Source organism: Macrobrachium rosenbergii, chromosome 2, assembly GCF_040412425.1.
Source record: "Macrobrachium rosenbergii isolate ZJJX-2024 chromosome 2, ASM4041242v1, whole genome shotgun sequence".
NCBI lineage: Eukaryota > Metazoa > Arthropoda > Malacostraca > Decapoda > Palaemonidae > Macrobrachium > Macrobrachium rosenbergii.
Window position 1 is genome coordinate 72604830 of NC_089742.1, and position 20059 is coordinate 72624888.

Genomic DNA, 20059 nt, shown 5'->3' on the forward strand with positions numbered 1-20059 from the left:
CGTCCAAATGCAAAAACAAGGCTTATTAGTACACTTAATGCCTTTACAAAACTTATAGGCTTCCAGTTGGGTGAAGGTCCGTACTTATTTTAAACCAATGAACGAACACTACATACTGTTTAGTGACGTCATAGAAACGCCTCTCCTTCCGGTAATCCCGGTAAATTTCTTAATAGTTTCTCTTTTTAAAAACAATTTTAAGTGTTCTTAAATAAATATAAATTTTGAATTTTTGTTAATATATTTACGAAAAATTAAATTTTTATAATCTATAGATAAGTTTAAAAAGTGAAAAATTTTCCAGTTCTCATGTGTTGTTCTCTTTCGTTCAGTAACTCTCTTTACGCCAAGATGGCTACCCCTATCAGCAAAAAGAAAAAGGTACTTCAAATCTATACTGTTTTACCCCATATTATTATTACTAAGGTGTATAATATAAAGAGGTTGGGTGTATTAGACATACAGCTTGCCACTGAAAGAAGTGAAATGTATCGAATGGGCAGCGATAAATGAAAATGAATGTACAAACCGCGTAGCACGCGGCATCACGTCCATGTGTGTCATGTGGAACCTGTTTGGATTTCTGTGAGCTTTGTTACTTTTCGTATATTAAAAACACAGCAGGTTGGTGTTACGGATGGTTATTCTGGTGTGGCCTGTCAGCTGTAGTCGGTATTTGTTTCAGTTGAAACCTATTTGCAAGATCGGTTTCCTTGTCGCACCAAAGGCGTCCCGGGTAGTGTTTGCTGGATAAGGTAACCCTTGTTAACTTTTATACCCCCATCCTTTATGGCTGTAGCGTATGACGGCAATTATTTTTAAGTAAATGTGAATGTAACTGTTAATGATTGGTGAAGACTACTATGGATGATGGTAACCTCCAAAATACGGCGCTCCCATATTCTTGGGTTTTCTTAGGTTAGGCTAACCCTAGAATAGTATAACTCGGCAAGACTGACTAACTTCACCTTACCTCAGTTTCGGTTACGGCCATGCTTCACGAGACTCGTAGACCAAGGTTCAGTTAACCTCAGTAAGGCCAACCATCAAACTTGATTCTAACAGCGGATCAAGTGTAGAGTACTGGGTCAGGTCTATTGTAGGCCTAGTAGGCATTACACTGGGAAAATAACCGAACCAGACTTGCCTTAACCTAATCTGATCTTGTTCGTTGTGCCCTGACCTGGCGGGGGCGGGGTGAAGGCTCCTCTGCTAGGTCAGGGCACATTGCCTTTAATCATGTTAGGAAGGTAAGGTCTGGTTAGGTCAGGGCACTGCATTCTAGGAAAGGTTAGTTTTGGCCAGTTTTCACAGTCGAATATCTCATGGCTACCACTGCCTCCCCTCCGCATCCGCTCGCTCTGCGGAATAATTGCTGTTTTGTTAGGCATTGGTGGGCCAAGCCCTCACCCTGTGTCAGGTCAAGGTACAGGGCAGGTTAGGTTTTTATGTATCCCTGTCAAAATGTCTTTGATCTACTTTTAAGTAGGATGCAATGCAGGGAAATAGGCCTATATGTGTAACAAAGGTGATATGCAGAATGAGACGTCTGTTACATGTTTTATTAAAAAAAAACGTAAAAATTATGGGGTGCCTGTTCTGGCAGCATATCCCCATGAATCCTCTCGCCCATCTATCACTCACTTTATTCCACACACACTCCTTGCACACAGAGTAACCTGTCAGTTTTTTTAAAACTAATACAAAAGATTAGTTTAACAACGTAGTTTATACTAAAGATGATAGAGGTCACTGGAGCGTTATATCATAAAATATTTTTTTTATAAACATTTAAGTATTTTCCAAGTTAATAAGGGTATGTGGCAACCTATTTTTACATCGTGTTATATGTTTTTTAAAATTGCCACGACTTGAGTTTCCTTCAGATTTCAGTACATTTCACCTATAATGTCAGTGTCCTTTAGATTACTTAAGATTATGATTTAATAACTATGGGAGCAAAGGTGACATTAAATACCAGATGCCTTTCACCCAGAAAAATGCCACACATCCAGACTGTGTCATCAACATTCTTTCAACTTTGTAAGACAAAGCTTATGTTATTCAGCCTTTGTGTTATAAGCATACCTTCATATTTCACATAATTATACTTTATTATTAATTGCATTCACTAGGTAAAAGGATATGTGGTTCATGGTTATGCTTGGTCTTTCATAATTTTCCCCCAAAAACTAAAGGGAAATTTTTACTTGAAACCATAGTTGTATTCTGTGGATGTCAGTGATTTTTGCATGATGTGTGCTATATATCAGGGGTTTTCAAACAATTGAGAATAATAAGGTTGCTACTTAACCTAGGATGGCTGGGTCCTTACCTCCCCATGGGGCTTCACCCTCCTTTTAACTTAAACTATGGCACTGTAAATTGAAATTGATAGGGTTACGACCTAGCCCAAACACACACATCCTAACCAGAGGTGCCAGGTTGTTACCAGGCTGTGGAAGCTTTGCCCACCACTGATATCTGTTATATAGGCTGTGCATGATGTCAGTTTGGACTTCTTTAATAAGCCTTACCTTTATAAAACTCATAACGCACAGAAGTACCATGTGGCTAGTAAGGGGGTCGGGTATCTTTAAAACTGACTTGCTGTTGAAATTCATATGAGAAACTTTCAAAACATGCAAAGAAAATTGTTAAATTTTGCAATAAGCAACAGCTGAAATAATGGGACGGACAAAGTTCATATGTTGAAATATATCTTAGAAAAGTCCAAGTAGATATTTTGGTAACATGAAATTTGGTAAATTTTAACATGCTTTTCATGTTAAGCATATTAGTGAGACTTGAGAATAAAGCTAAAACTTGAATACATGTATCAAGAGCTGATATAAAAGTAAAAGATATAATTGAAGTTTCCATTATTTTATAAACATTTGCAAATGTGAACAGTTAAAGATACCAAACTTGGCAAAGGCTGAGAGTCCCCCCCCCCTTTTTTTTTTCTGAAGACCAATTTTTTTTATTTTGAAATAATGTATTCTGCTAGGACTATACAAATCATTTTCATTGAATTTTAGTAGACCATATTTTAGATGGCAGATGACTGCACATCAGAGACTGAAACGGATGAAATTCATCAAATTCGTCGACAACTAGGGCAGAACTTATGATTATTATAGGAAAGAGTCGTGCATGATGAAATAAAACCTCAAGTTTGACATCATTGTTTAAGGCTGTTGGTTTTATTATGTTTTTTAGGGTATAGCACAAATCAAAATCTGTCTGAACTAGATTAGTTTTTCCATTGCAATAATTGACTTCTTGGAGAATGATTTAATGGAGCCAGTACTTAATAGCCCACATGCATCTTTCATCCCTTTAAAGTGATGAAAAGGATGAAGTTGCCATTATTTATTTTTAAAATTTTAAAAACCAGCTTCATATACTCTTACTTTTTAAAATTTTTTAACAGTAACTTGGTTTCATAGATAGGTGTTGGAAAAGCATATTGTACAAGCCCAAGGGTCCCAGTGGAAAGCAGCCATTAAGGAAGAGAAAATTTAAAGTAATAAACTATGAAAGAGAAATAATAAAGCAAAATAAGATGATAAAAAGAATGACAAAGAAAAAGATAAAGCAAATAAAAGTATGAAGTAGGATGTCAGATCTTCACAACAAGAAAAAAGGCAAGTGTACCAGATTTTAAAGTTCTAAAGCTCCAGCAGTGCTACTATAGGCTTGGGAAGATCATTCTACATTTCAGTATCGTGATGTCAGGCCTACCCCAACGCCAATCAAAAGTCCTTCGAAAAAGAAGGCATCGTGCTTACCCCATATAAAAATGGGAAAAAGCACGTTAAAACGAAGAAGTAGTTACATAAGGAATAAAACTAAGATAGTTGTATTAAACCTCTAATAAAAAGGTGTGACTAATAGGTACAAAGTTTACTAAAGAGTGTCTGCAGCTTCCCTTTGGCCTGTGGCTGCACCCACTTTCTAGCCTTTTATTGGGCTTTTTAGCCTAAATTTCACATTCATTGAAAACTGTTAATTAAAAATTAATTTAAATGTTGGTTTTTTTAAGCGATTATATGTTAAATCCGTTTTAATTCTTACAGTTCGTTAAAGATGGTGTGTTCAAGGCAGAACTTAACCGCTTCCTTACCAATGAATTAGCTGAGGATGGTTATTCTGGAGTACAGGTTCGCCATACCCCAGCAAGAACGGAAATCATCATTCTTGCCACCCGTACTCAGAATGTACTGGGTAAGATAGTGTTTCTACTTGTATTAGTATTAGGTACAACATTGTGTGAAGTATACTTATTTGATGAATTGTAATTCAGATTTCGTACTGTACACTAATGATTTGATGTTTACAGGTGAGAAAGGCCGCCGCATCAGGGAGTTAACATCCCTGGTGCAGAAGAGATTTGGTTTTGCTGACGGAACTGTTGAACTCTATGCAGAAAAGGTTGCTCAGCGAGGGCTCTGTGCCATCGCACAGGCAGAATCACTTCGATACAAACTGGTGGGAGGCTTAGCTGTCAGGAGGTACGAGAAAGCATTAAATTGTGATCTTTTCAAGTTGTGCATTAGCATTCACCTTTTTTTCCTAATTTTTTTCACTTAGTTACTATATTTGTTTGTTCTGATGAGACTACAATCATTTATGGAGGAGTATGCTTGCTTCAAGCTATACTCTAGCTAGGAAAGGTTGAGAATTTCCTATAATTAGCAGCATTGACACGTTTCCCATCTTGCTGATGGATGTATTTAATCCTAATCCAAAAAGGTACATTTTCAGGATTAACCTCGTGTTTAAGGTTAATCCCAAGAGTGGACATATTCGAGTGTATGTCCAGCTTTTTGCTTTAAATTACAATTGACATCATTTTAAGTATTTACTTAAAATGAAGCCAACCCACAATTATGAAAACAAAAAATAACAAAAAAAAAAAAAAAGCATCAAAAACCAAATCAAAGTTCTACCAACCAATGGAGCTGCAGCAAAGCTGCAATGACTCAAAAGTAGGCCAAAATGTGGGCAAGTGACCATGGGTCACAATAATAAGATTATCTTTCACCTCCCTGCATTCTTCAGTACAAAAGCAAAACACGAAGCTTAAAACATTATACTTGGACCTTGCTTCACATTTTTCAAATTACCCAATACAAAATTTAATAAAAAGGTGATATATAATATATATATATATATATATATATATATACACACCTGTATATATATCACCTTTTTATTAAATTTTGTATTGGCTAATTTGAAAAATGTGAAGCAAGGTCCAAGTATAATGTTTTGAGCTTCGTGTTTTGCTTGTGTACTGATGAATGGAGGGAGGTGAGAGACAATCCTCTTATTATTGTGACCTTCCCTTAATCATCTATACACAGGGAAATGGCAGCGCCACTAAAAAAATAACTGCTAAATCTACCAAATTATCACCCCGTTTTCCTGAAGAGTTTGAACAGGTTTAAGAAAATGTGGCAGCAGTGCTAATCACCTTCGAGTCTCAATCTTTTGTAGCCAGAGTATAGTTCTGTAATTGAAACTTGATAACAAGGTAGATATGGGTGGGGAGAGTTGGGTGATTGGGACTTGTGCCTATCCACTTGCTCACATTTTGGCCTACTTTTGAGTCATTGCAGCTTTGCTCTAGTTCCATTGGTTGGCAGAACTTTGATTTCTCTCTCTCTCTCTCTCTCTCTCTCTCTCTCTCTCTCTCTCTCTCTCTCTCTCTCTCTCTCTCTCTCTCTCTCTCTCTCTCTCTCTCATTTCTTTGTATATGTAATTTTATTTGTGCAGTGTTGTGTTAGTGCATGTCTTAGAGGAGCGCACATGTGTTATGGATTTTTCATCCTTGATTAAGGAATCTACTGTCTTCAGAGGCCTGTAGTGCTAGCTCCAGGGATTTGAGTGCTGTGTGGTGTCTGACTCAGTTGCAAAGTTTGTTTCCAAGTTGTCTTCATCTTGCTTTTTTCTCCTCATAGATCTGTGCTCTTAACCCTAAGACCACTTTTCACCCTCTCCCCGTTGTTGCTGGGCCTTCCGAAAGCATTTGTCAGCAAGTGTAGGGCACTTTTCATAGTCGTCTATTCAGGTTAGATCCATGTTTTCTGTGGTGACAGTGTGCTGTACATTCATCAACCAACTACATGTCCTGCCATTGCTGGACCAGTCCCTGAAGAGGTTTAGGAGTCCTGGTAGTTGTTGAAAGTTCTCTGCCCATTCTTAGGGTGGCCAGGAAACCTTCATTTGCTGCATGTGTGGTGCATCTAGATATAACCACTGCATCTTTGGTTACTGAAGCTGAGGTTCCTGCTGTGGCTAGGATTCTTTTCCTTACTACTACTGTGGTTCTTCAGGAGCAAGACTAAGAAGCTCAGTTGTGCTTCATCTTCCTCTTTATTCTCGAACTGATCATTTCTTCTTCCACCGACTCACCACCTACGGCAGGAAGAAGGCTGAAAATTCACTCCCCATAACCATGAGAAGACCCTTGAGAAAATTCACTCCCCATAACCATGAGAAGACCCTTGAGAAATTCTTTCATAGCCACTTATCCTTCTGGAAGAAAGGCAATGGTCTCTAGTTCTCAGGACTGATTTTCATGGAGAACGATTGAGAATTTGTGACTGATAGCCTGGCATGGCTTCTTAAGAGGTGGAGATTCGTCCTGGATATCTTAATTGCTGTTTCATGCAAAGCTTGAAGGACAAGATTTTGCATTTCTGTGGACATGGACCTTGTCAGTTCCCTGGGACGGGTTTGGAATAGCCACAGGCATTCTCATCTGTCCACCTATGCTCAGCAGGCTTGTTGTGCTTGCGATCTGTTGCCCATGCACAGAACTGTTATGGGTCAGCATGGTCATGAGAGCACAAGTTCAGGGTTGTGGAACTGCTGCTGTGCCTCTTTAAAGAGATCAGGTTAGCCTTGCCTTTTCGTCACCCAAATTTTCTGATTGTGGTTCACAATGACTGACTACCTGTGCCCTTAAGTTTATTATATATTTCCGTTTAGTCATTTGAGCAGTCACCTGGTTAGTCTTAGATGCCTGCTCTGTAATAGGGACATTTCCCTGTCTGCAACAGATTTTGCAGGGCCTGGGAGTTTTGTCCTTCAGATGTCAGCAGGTTAAGTTGAAATGGCATTTTTAGGAGAGGACCAGGCTCATTCATGAGCCAAGTGGTCTCTTAGAAACCTCCTCTCCTTGGCAGGTGCTGGAGGAGCTTAAATGATTGCTGGACCAGAAAAATCATTATTCTTCAGGCACTTGCTTAGGCTTCTTCCCCCTCCTCTGGCACATCAGACAAGTTTTACACACCAGCTGATGCAGAGACTTAGTTTTTGTATGGAAGGGTTTGTGGTCTTCCAACAAGATAGGGGCCATGGAAGTTCGTTGACCTCTCCAAGTGTCTTTATGGCTTTTACCAGTGGTTGAATGCATTGGCATGGTTTGTCTTGTGTTAGATTGTCTCTCCAAAGAAAATATGAAGGTTCGGGTAGCTTTAGTGTCCCATTCACGACAGGACACGATGCCAATTTGGTATGAATTATCAGGATTAAAAAAATGTTGAAACCTCACGTTTTGTGATGTGATCCTAATGGCCTAAGGCACCATATGGTAGAGCATCTTAAAATTCTTCAAAATTATCGGGGAAGCTGCCAATTGACATCTTTACTCATAAATACTATTCATTTTAGATCTTGTCTGGTTAAGGGGGTGCACTATATTATTTATCAGGAGTTTTAAAATTGTTATATGTTGAGATATTTTTTATGATACCATATGGCTTGAGGTATCGAGTGATGAAGACGAGATGTCTTCACAAATGTCTTTGGAATTACACACTCACCCTTTTGTCATCAGGGGAGACTTTCATACCCATTCACTTTATAGATTAGAAAAGCATATAAATGAGTACAGTTCATTATAGAATTCTGGCATCATTTACCATCCTAATTCTCATGACCTTGAGGTGAAATTTATATTTCCCAAGTTGGAAATGAAGGGTTGGAGTTGGGAGACATATCGATCTCTAAGCCTTAGAATCAGTGAAGAGGATAGGCAAGCTCCATGACCTTCTCTGTCAAACCCAGCTTTCAGAGAGATGGCCATACTAAAAGTCTACGGGAAAGCAACGTCTCTCTTAGTAAGGGGATCTTTTTGCTGGTTCAAGTATTGAGGCAAGGTCTGTAACCTTTTTGCTATTTGTTGTAAGTCTTCATGTCTTTAACTTTTGGTTGCTGTTCAGCACATAGTGTGAGCTCTCATGGCATTGCTGGTGTTAGGTCTCACCCCCTTTTTTTTCTTCTTGTTCATAGACATAGACAGATGCGTGAGTGAGTTCCATACAAGAGCCTCAGTCCATTTACTATATTCAGAGGGCTGTGGCTCTGTGGCACAGAGCCTTACCATCCATTTGCATCAGAAATGCCAGGTTATATAGGTTAAATAGTCATCCTCCATTAACCTATACATATGAGACCAGCAGACAGTCTAGTAGGATGGTGGAGCAACAGTACCTCCCCCTAAGGAGTGAGCCGTGTATACAAGCCTAGTGTTTGCATGTTGGAACAATTAGCAGTACAGCACATCAAATTTTTCTGGGTACATAAATCTGACATTGTTAATTCTACCTCGAATCATCATCACATGTGTTACTGTGCCGTAGAGAAATATGAGGGTAAGAAGACAAGCGAGTGGATAGGCTCCCTCTCTCCCATCTTGAATATCCTGGTTTTTATGACCAAGAAAAATGCAATTTGCTTTTTCCCATTTTGATACTGGACAAAAAGGGTTAAAATTTCCCGTAAGTGCCTAGTTTTTACTCAAGTAACTAATAAAGTGCCTAGTTTTTACTCAAGTAACTAATAAATACATGATCATCAAAATTCCTTTTATCTGATTTATGACCAGATTGTATGCATTGTATCTTTTTTTTTATTATTGCAAGAAAGTTAAAGGTTTCTTTTATTCAGTGTTGTCTAGTTTGTTAAGATTTAGTAAATGTGTGTCATTTTCTGTGGTGAGTAGTGGCAAATAGACAGCATGCTCAGTAATAAAAATGAAATTGTTTCTACTGCAGAGCATGTTATGGTGTCCTCCGCTTCATCATGGAGTCTGGCGCAAAGGGCTGTGAAGTTGTCGTCTCTGGTAAACTTCGAGGTCAGAGAGCCAAGAGCATGAAGTTCACAGATGGTCTCATGATCCATTCAGGAGAACCACGCAGGCATTATGTGGACACTGCTGTTCGCCATGTTCATTTACGTCAAGGTAACTTTAGAGTATTTACTCAAAATTTAATGAACAATTGAACACTAAACCTCTTGCTCATCAAATGAGTTTTCAGCTTTTGGTAAAGATTAATTGGTTGGGGGTGTTGTTTCAAAGTTGCTCTTATTGTTGCCGATATAACTAGCTTACCACATCATCTTGCAGGTGTGCTGGGTATTAAGGTAAAGATCATGTTGCCATGGGACCCAACTGGTAAGAATGGTCCTCGAACACCTCTCCCAGATCACATCAACATCGTTGAGCCCAAGGAAGAAGTTTTGCCAACCGAGCCTCATTCAGAGAACAAGATGGAGAAACCTGTAGCAGTGCAAGTGCCTACCCCTGCACCAGCACCTGTCCCAACTGAATAGTTGTACTAAAATCTTAGGGGAAAATAAAAAAAAAAGAAAAAGTGTTTTTTTTTTTTCTTCATCTCAAAACGAAAACTTTTGCCCAAGTTCTAGGTGAGAGATCAGGAAAACAATATAAGTAAAAGATACTACTGTGTATTTTAAATGATAATGCGTACGTTATCTCAAAGACAGAACAAAACTGTGAAATGCATGACCACAGTCTCTCTCTCTCTCTCTCTCTCTCTCTCTCTCTCTCTCTCTCTCTCTCTCTCTCTCTCTCTCTCTCTCTCTCTCTCTCTCTCTCTCTCAAAATCCTAGTTTTAAAAGTAAAAGAACTAGACAAGAATCGCAGGTTATCTAGTCTTGCTCACTATAGAATTATCCGTCATGAATATTTTTTTTTTTAAGCTTGGCCAATGTTGCCCCTTGGTCCCATGTCATTTTCCTGAGATTGGTGTTTTAAATGTTTTTGAAGTTCAAATGCGATGTTAGAATCAAGGTATTGCATGAAAGATCTAGTAAATTAACTCATTGAATACTGTACTGCGGTGAGCTTTTTTTTAGAACATGATATATGTAATGAGTTCAGAGAACGCTTTGAAAGTGTTGAACCAATTCTTGAATGGAAATCTTGTACAGTAACCATTTCAATTTTTAGTATGCGAGAAACCGGTACACTTACTGAATTTGTGTGAATTGTAAGGTTACCCACGGCTATAGTGCCCCATTGTCCAAGTCTATTCCAACATGACTAATAGGACTGAATTTTCCCATTTTAGTATCGCCCTTGACATTGCCGTGGAACAAATATTTTTAATTGCTTTCGTATTGAGGAGCTTCCCTAGATGGTGACCCCCAGGAAAGTTGGAGTCTCGTTATCTAGGAGTAATTTTTGGGGGTCAATATCATTTTCTCAACAAATGTTACTTAAAATGGGAATAGCTTCATTTTGACATGAACTCTTCAGTGAGGTTTGTTGGTATTGCTGTCCAGGCAACCAAGTTCTTTCCCGTCCGCTGCATGTTTGTGATGCAGTACTTTATAAATCCCAGAAACTTGCAAAATATTGAAGAGCTTCCTTTCGACACACGAACCTTAAATAGTCAGACTATCAAAATTCAAAATCAACTCTTCTAGATGGGAGGGTTAGCATTCCCAGATAGATCTGCCATCATTGAGGTTGTGCTATTCTATTTCATAGGTTAAACCATTGTGGTAAGGCTGGAATTGTGTTTTCGTTTCAACCTATTTTTCCCCCGTGTTTTTGAGCTGTTGACAAATCTTTTGTGCACGTTTCCTTTATATAAACAATTTTGAAAAATAGTTTTAAGATTTTGTATATGGATATTGCATGAAGTTTTAAGTTCTTGGGATTACCCCTGATTAAGGAGTTTCAAGGTTCCTTAGGATCCAGTAACTTTAGATACGTATTAAGTGATTTGCGTTAATTATATGGAGAATTTTTGATATTTTGGACTTTAGATGGTCTTCACTCAAGACAGAGGTGACTGACTTCACTGTGTTTCACTTTGTTTAGTTTATGTACAGCCCTCCACGGCGATAATTCCCTCTCTGGCGGGCCCTTGTGCGTTTTCAATATAAGGTGCTGCTTATATATATTTTACAATGTCTTTCAGTGTTTTCTCGTCAGTATCGTAGCTCCAGCAGGATAGGAGTCTTTAGTTCTTTTTTTAGATATGCTTTCTTGTATTAAATTGCATAGAAGATTATTAGTCAAAGCCATGATCCATATTATTTTTCACCTTTGACACAAATTCTTTATGTACTAGGCACTGGTTGCCATCATAGGTTTTATGTTTAGTATCACTATGACCTTTCTTTACACAATTTTTACACCTGAAGATGTTGCTAGCACATTCATTTGATTTGTGATTTTCACATCTAGGGCAAGCTTGGTCCTTTACAATTTGTTGCGCTGTGACCAAATTCCTGACATTTATAGCATTGATAGGGCACGTAATAGTTGTATACTTTGCAACGGCTATACAGTGTACACAATTTGTCACCTCTAGCATAAATAGCCTTTCGTATTTGTGGTGTGCATTTGATGATATAGTGTTTATATTTGTCATTTTTGGCTATCATTTCCTTTACAATTTTTAGGTCGTCATTTTCATATATGAGGTTACCTATCCATGGATTTTTCTTCACAATGTTATCGACAATATCATCTTCATCCTTCGGGACATAGACTACTTTTATTTTTGGTTTAAGTTTACCCTTCTCATTTACTGATATATTGTTGATATTCTGAATCTCCGATTTTGCCTTTTCTAAGTTTTTCCTGTCTGTAAACCTTACAAATAAGTGTCCATCTCTTGTTGTTTTAACCTGTTCAACTGGCTCCGTTATTTTACTCATGATTTCTCTCTTCATTAGCTGCTGCGTTTGTAGATTTGATCAGAAGTACTTTTTTTGTCTTTGGTGATTCAGCATGTTTTTGTTCATGTTTGCCATGGTCTTTACATCTATTATCAACATTGTCAATTTTGTTTTGGATTTCATCTATGTTGATCATTACGTCACGAGTTTTCTGAGCCGAATCCTGAATCAACTTTGTTAATGTCTCAGTTTTCTTTTATTTCTTCAAATTCATCTTCAATGAGTTTTTTGTGTGTTTGTTCAGGCCTCTTGCAATTATTGCAGATGTATAATATGTTATCACTACGAAGTATGGGTGTGTATCTGACTTCGACACCTGAACATTCATAATGAATTTCACAGCAAGTTCCTTCCTCATCAACTTCCCCAGAGCAATGTCCGCAGGTTGCTGAATCTCTCGATTTGGGTTGACTCATCCTTCTCCATGTTCCATCGTTACGTGCTGTTTCGATAATTACGAGATAATGTTCGTATGATAGTTTGATCTTTCCTTTACTTGATTTAATTTCTTGAGTATTTTCTCTTTTTCCTTCCTCCTCCTCATATTCACTTTGAACATCGCGCAAGTCAGGCACTTGTCACAGAGCACTTCACAGACACGTCCTACCCGCAAGAAAGCTATGTGCTTAGTTGAATCTCGATGAATGTTTTGTGCTTGTTCAAGGAATTCATATTTTAACTTCATGAGCCCAATACAAACCCGAAGTAACGTCCTTGTAGGGAAAAGCATGACCCCCATCATAACCCCATGTGTATTAGTAGAACCTACGACCTGCTGTTCCAAGCTATTTGTCTTCACAACCCTCGCCAGATCCCACCACCTCTTTTAGAACGGATACTAGGCATTATTAAAGGACTGCAGCATCACCGGCCCCTAGCTGCACCCACGTTTAATCGTTTTACCGTACCTCCAGTTCCGGTACCTTTCTTCCCTCTTGCCATCGTCCTTTTCACTCACGAAATGTCTCAGAGCTTGGATATATACACTAATTTTCGTAAATCAATCAACCATAAAAATACTAAGGGAAACGAAGCCAAACAGTCCACTTAATGTTGATGACTACATAAACGTTACAACATCTAGTGGTTACAGACAAGTCACAAACCCTGTGCTACACACGACAATGAAACATCAAAATTATATGAAGCAGTAAAGCCCCAACTAAAATAGTTTGTGTAAGCTCAAGAAACTGATAAAACAACGCATCTTAAGGAAGCAAGAAAGGAATAAACACTACCAGAACTGCAATTATTGCATCAGTTTACAGGAATACTCAACGCTCAAATAATACAAAACAACTGATATCATAGACTAATTAAGGACCACAAAGCTAATCAAATGGATTAGTGTAATGCACCAAACAACTGAATGCTGCAGTAATACGACGAAATTTTGCTCCTTTAATAATATCCTAATTTCACATGTGCTGTGGCAATTTAATGCTCTGTTAAGAAATACAACCAGCAAAGCCTCTTATCTCAAATTAGAGGTAGAAAATGGTGATAAAGATAGCTATGATGGACATGGGGAAGTTATTACTTAGTTTATTACCATGTCTAAAAGGAAAGCTGACCTTATTGAGAGATATGGGCTAACATATCACATATCAAGAGAAAATAAAGATCCTGAAAGATCATAGAAAAATGATCCTCAAAGGCTGTTGAACTCTGAGAAACAATTCGCCTCGGTGTGCAGTCGCACTTACTGAGTTGGCCATAAGTCAATTAATTATTAACCTAACAAAAAGGAATTTGAAAAAAGCCTGAAACTGTATTGCATGAACATGTATTTATCAAAATACACTTTTTGATAATTTCCTTAATTTACAATTTTATGATTTCGAGAACAAACCCATCCTTCAATGGGATTTAAGTAAATTTTATAATACCAGAAGCAAGATACCGCGATGCTCCAATACTTAGACATTAATTTTGCTGATGACAAAGTGATGTTGCGGACATTTCATCGCCTTCTCTTTACTGCTGGTTCATCCACTCAGGTACTGACTGCTCTCTATCAACCTCAATTTTACTAGATGACGCGTTGTTAATAACACATTGGCAATTATGATTCAGACAATCTCAAGAACACGTTCAGTTGTCTTCCACAACCTTTATTTCGATGCTTCTTGTACCTCTACACTAGAGTTTGTGCTTGCCATTGGTTTTACATGGTATCAGCATCCATATTTTATTGAAATCTCATGATGTCATACTAATGTTAAGGCTTATCAACTGAACCAAAGCCGTAATTCTGCCCTAAAAGTCATCATATCCTATTTTCACATGTGCGCTCAGCTAAACTTCTCTCACTTTTTCTCTTTTCCACTTTTAGTTATTCTTTCTCCATATTATGAGTAGGCTAATAATGATGATGATAACAGAAACAAAATGACCTCTGAATACATGAATTGAAAGATTTACAGTTCTTTATCGATGATTTTTAAAAATACACATGAAAACAAAATCAGAGGTTGGTAGCGGAAGTAATTTAGAGGAAGTAATTTACTCATTGCAAATGGACGAACCTGCCAGATGTATTAAATAAGGTAAGACATGAAGAACAGAGATTTAGCAGAATTACTTTCAAAGAAAATTTTTAGGAATGTTTAGGCAGAGTGGAAAGGAAATGTTCTGAGAAAAAATTTGCTGTTTGCCACTTTGAATAAATGGCCTTATGATAGTAACTAGTAGTAGTAATAGTAGCAGAGGCTTATACAAAGACAATCTCTTACTACTACTACTACTACTACTACTACTACTACTACTACTACTACTACTACTACTACTACTACTACTACTAAGTCTGGAAACAATCTCGGGGCAGGTTTTTCAAAGGCTCCAAAACATTGCCTCTCCCACGGAGTTGACACCTGTCGGACGCTGAGGCTCGAAAATTCAATCCTGTCTGTATTTGAGTTCGAATGTTTCATTTCCATACATTTGATATTTTTAAAATCACATTTTACTTGCAACTAATACGAATCAACAGTTGTTTCCTCTTAAACTCCTCTAATGTTTTACAACTTTCACTCCATCCATTTAATAGTTGTGAGATCTCACTTTATTTGCAACTAATAATCATCCTCTTTATGTCCTCTAATATTTTACATTTCTTATTATTCACGTTGGACTCCTGAAATCTCGTGGAGTTTCTATTTGTTAGCAGGTCAGGATTTGCGAATGTAAAGGTTTCGAGTCTCCATATTTACTTGTGCCTGTTTGTTTAGTTTAATATGAATGATAAGGTAACGCAGGCTTGGTTTTGGTATCAGCGTCTCTTTTGTGCTCAGACTTTAAGTTTCCCCCCTTATGTTTCTCCCTTATTGCTTGCAGGTGGTCTCTCCATCATGCATTGGTGAATCTTTTATTTGTCTTGCAGCGGTTGACAGTTGGGAAAGGCTAGAAGTGCCGATACATAGGTGTCGGTTCCAAAGTTCGCCGACGAAAGGACCCCTGGGGAGCTTTGCGTTTAAGTAAACTCTTCCAGGACAGCGTCTTGCTGGTAGGTACCCGTTGTGTTTCTATATACGTTTTAATCTCGAAACATCTGGATACTGGATGTGCATATTTTGGTTATTTTAGTTTATAATGACGCTGTGGTTCCTTAGTAGCTGATATTTTATACGTATAGCAGGGTTTGTCTACGGAAAGTGTTGCTATGTTAAGGTAAAGTAGAGTTGGTCTACGGAAAGTGAATCCTTTCTGTGCGATACCAACATTCTGTCTAGTGGAATTTTCTGTGAACATTTATTCTTCATAGTTCCGAACTTACTTTCAGCCCTAGGAAAATGTTAAATAGCTTGTAATCATGCAATGTTAACCCCGCCTGCAGTGTAGACAAAATTTTGAACTTACCATTGCATGATGTTTACCAAGAAGCATTTTCATTAAGTTGAACAAGACCGCTACTGGTCAGTCCCCAACGTAGCTTGACCTACACTGTAGGCTAAGCATAAATCAGAGCATTTCTTCGGGAATTATCCTAAACACACTACCAGAATTCAATAGGGTAAAATTGAGAACCGAGCCGCACCTACTACCGCGGCTTGGTTCTCAACTCGATACAGAAATAGCCTAGGCAACCGACCCTTCATGACCTGACTCCCTGCCAAATGAGATCCCACAATTCATAAACAGGCCTTAGGACAAAGGTCAAGGAGGGAACTAGCAGCAAGGGTAATTTTTAGATCAATGGGAGAGGCTCTTGCCTAACACCACCTGTTAGGGGCTTGTTTTCGATGATTGATGTTACTTTGGGAGGGGGGGTTCCAAGGGGTGTGAAGCCCCCTGTCTAGGTCAGGGCATGGTCCCCTAAGCCAGGTTAGGAAGGCGAGTTCTGGTTAGGTTAGAACATGGCATTCTAGAAAAGGTTAAGTTTGTTGTTGTCAGCATAACCTGTGGCTGTATTTCTCAACTGGCCCACTGTGTTCAGACATACTGTGGTACCTCAATCATCCTCTTACCCGGTTGTGGGCGATTTAACCCTTAATGGATGGGCATCATCATGTGAGTATCTATAGCGGGTTTTGAGTGATGGACAGGCTAACTCAGTATTAATATTACGAGCCATACAATTTGGTTGAATTTAGCGGGAAAGATGTTCATAGCACTTCAGTGGTTGATATATGACTTATGGCAACTGTGTAGCTCAGCACAGGACAGAGGAGGAAATAGTGTGCTGTGAAACTTGATGGGGGAATGTATTGCCCCTCTCTATCCCATGGCATCTTTTTATTTATTTGCTCATAAATATACCCAGGGTTTGGTGTTGGTATTAGTTCTTATATTTTATGATAGTATGTCAGCTATAAATTGTAATTTTGAAGTATGTCAGCTATAATTGTAATTTTGAAGAAAGGTGCAAAGAAATATTAGACAGAACATGTATACCGTACAAAAAGTTACTGCATCTCCCCATCTCAGTAAATCTCGTAAATATTTTACAACAAATATACTCACAATTTGTTACTGATTTTATTTCTTGTCTTATGACATTTTGTGAGCTGTAATTGTATTTTACAAATCAGAATAGAATTATTAGAAAGAACACGTATAACTTGGTAGGGTTAGCATATTTTTACGAGTGTTTTGTAAAAGAGGTTTTAAATAGTCACTTTCAAATTCCTGTGGAAAGTATGGAAAAAATTTTAGAATTTTTTTCTTAAATTGGATAGAGTCCATTGATGTATTTTTTTTCTTAAATTGGATAAAGTCTGCCCAGTCAGGGGGTGTGTTTAATATATGTTTAGCCCATCCCTTAAGGGTTAAACCTGGCCTGTTGCATGCTCAGTTGAGTTAGGTCACATCTTAGGCCTACTTTTTTTTTTTTTTTTTTAATAGAGTCCAACTATTCAGAATGGCATGATTCGTATGTCTGCATCTACCTGCACTCAGATCCATATGCAGCTGTTCTTTTGGTGGCCAGTAATAAAGTCAGAAAAAAGGCAATTTTTTTCCAGGAAAAAGGTCATATTAATTTATGGTTGCCAGTAATAAAGTCACAGGAAAAAGTCAATTTTATCTAGGAAAGAAAGCCAGGTAGTCAAATAAAGATATTGAAGCCAGTCACATTTTATTCAAGTACCATAAACAACTAGGCTAAAGTAGTAAAACAAAATATTTTAAATCATTTATTAACTGGTAATACATTGGCATTAAAGGCACTGGGTATACATCTAATGCCACGGTATTATGTAAGCCGTTTTCAGTCTGAGCATGTGTACTGTCAGTAAATGACTGATTTAAATCTTTTTCTGTGACTACCATGCTGTGCTTGATTTTTTTCACAGGCTATATGTAATGCCATATATAAATAGCATTCTCAATATGTGTCAGTCATGTATTGCCAGTTAATAATTGATTTAACCTCTTGTGGATGGGTAACATACATCCTCTTGTGGACGGGTAACATACATATACAGTATATTCAAATTTCATGCCATACATTTTGAATGAATTTTGTGGGAAAAATGCTCAAATCACTTCCATGGGCCATAATGACTCATGGCAACTATAATAGCTATTTGTCAGAGGAGAGAGAGAGTTCAGTTTGTCTTGAGATGTGATATGGAAATGTTGTCCAAAATTCCCATCCGATGACATCTCGTAAACATTTTACGTTAAATATGCTCAGAATTTGTTACTGATTTTAGTTCTTAAATATTATGACATTGTGTGAGCTGTAATTATAATTTTACAAAATGAAATAGAAAAATGATGTGAAAGAAGCCTTATAACTTGGAAAAGAGGCCTGCACAGGGTTGGAAATACAGTACTGTATGGTATTCACTTTCAACTTCCCCCGGGAGTACAGAAAATTTTGTAGAATTTTCTTTTTTCTTATACTGTACTGTGTGCATATGCATATACAGGTATTCTTCTTTCCATTGATGATTTTTTTTTTTTATTTTTTTATTTTTTTTTTTTTTTATCCATCCTTAAATTTAGCCTGGTCTAGGGGTGTGCTTAGTATGTATTTAGCCTGGACTGTGAGGGTTAAGATAATTTATTTTATCACTTTATTTATGGTACTTAAATTTTGACTGACTTGAATATTTTTGTTTGATTACCTGGCATTCTTTCCTGGCACAAAATTATTTTTTTTTTTTTTTTTTCCAGACATTTTTCTTGTGACTGTTACCAGTGACAATATATTTAATGTGAATTTCCTCTGATTTTTTCTGTGATTTTTCATGTGTGACTGGATTCATTCTCTGTTCCAACTTGTGTATTAGAAGCATGTGATGTGAATGTTTTTTACTGTTATGTGAGATGAATTAACAATACAGTAATTTGAAGTAGTGTGATTGCCTATTCTCAAATAGAGGCAAAAGACTACTTTTATGTGTGCAGTTACACTATTTAAGCAAATATCAGAATTCATGAGTATGTGATTGCCAAGTGTAACTCATCTAAAGCATAAACTGTGGGTACATAACATTGTGTAACTATATTGTACTGTAGACCATAGTTTCTCTCTCTCTCTCTCTCTCTCTCTCTCTCTCTCTCTCTCTCTCTCTCTCTCATCCCGTTCTGCATTATGTATTACATCATTACATCACATATTTATAAATTTCTAAGCAAAGTACTCAAAGATACAGGGATAAAAAATACATTATGACAGTACAGTAAATGCATTCAGATGAAGAATTTTCTGCTAAACAAAAAAGTGTATTTAGGGTAGAATGCCTTATTTGAAGGTGCACAGGTTTTGTGTACAGTAATTAGTATAATTATTTACGAAGTGACTTGAATGTGCAACACAGTACATTATACTTGAATATGAAACACAGTATAGAGTATGTTTTCTGATTGGTATTGCTGTTATACACTATTAACAAATTAGAGTTGTTTCCATTGCAAGTATTTGGCGACTCATTACATATCCCTTCCCTCGTGTAACTGGGAGTAAGACCAAGATACTGTTATCCTAGGCTTTACAGTTGGGTAGATTGGTATAAAGCTGTGTTTTCCATAGCAACCCCCTCCCCAATTTTGATTATGCAGATAGTTACAATTGCAGATGTGCATGTTCATAATGTCTCTAATGAGGCAGAAGTGTTGATACATATATTTTCTTTGCAGATAAATAAACATGGCCAAGTCAAAGAATCATACCAATCACAATCAGAACCGAAAGGCTCATCGGTAAGTTGGTTTTTTCTCAGTTGTAAAGAATAATTAAGGTGAGTGCCAGTGCCATAAGGCCCCATTATAAAGTAAATGAATGTTCCTACCTTATGATTGAAGGGATTTGCTTGGAATTTTTACCACTTATTCTACAACTAATAATGAAAATTCTCTCGGGGGAAATTCAGAAATTTGACCTCTAAGTTCATTTGTTTTGCAGTTGGAAAAAATCATAATGTCACTTTTCAAGATTAATATGCAAAATTAAAAGTTGCACAGAAAAGTGTTTTTCCTGATGATAAAATAAAGATATATAGTTAAACTACACTGTAAAAGTTTCTTTGAATTTGGTTTTGTCTTGGAGAAATAAGCATTTAGTTTTGAAAAAAGTAAGTTTTGAGAAAATGGCAAA

The 20059-nt window shown here is 37.4% G+C and overlaps 1 protein-coding gene and 1 long non-coding RNA gene across 2 annotated transcripts; both read left to right on the plus strand.

Annotated features, from left to right (window-relative positions):
- Positions 1-300: 300 nt before the first annotated feature.
- Positions 301-9671, plus strand: RpS3 (ribosomal protein S3). The gene is made up of 5 exons (XM_067120826.1): positions 301-381; positions 4083-4230; positions 4346-4517; positions 9072-9259; positions 9425-9671. Exons 1-5 carry the CDS (start codon positions 310-312, stop codon positions 9628-9630), a joined length of 786 nt encoding a protein of 261 aa, XP_066976927.1. The 5' UTR covers positions 301-309; the 3' UTR covers positions 9631-9671.
- A 5160-nt stretch (positions 9672-14831) lies between these two features.
- Positions 14832-19614, plus strand: LOC136848576 (uncharacterized). The gene is made up of 3 exons (XR_010856052.1): positions 14832-14921; positions 15398-15520; positions 19603-19614. It is a non-coding gene; the product is annotated as an uncharacterized lncRNA (long non-coding RNA).
- Positions 19615-20059: the final 445 nt, after the last annotated feature.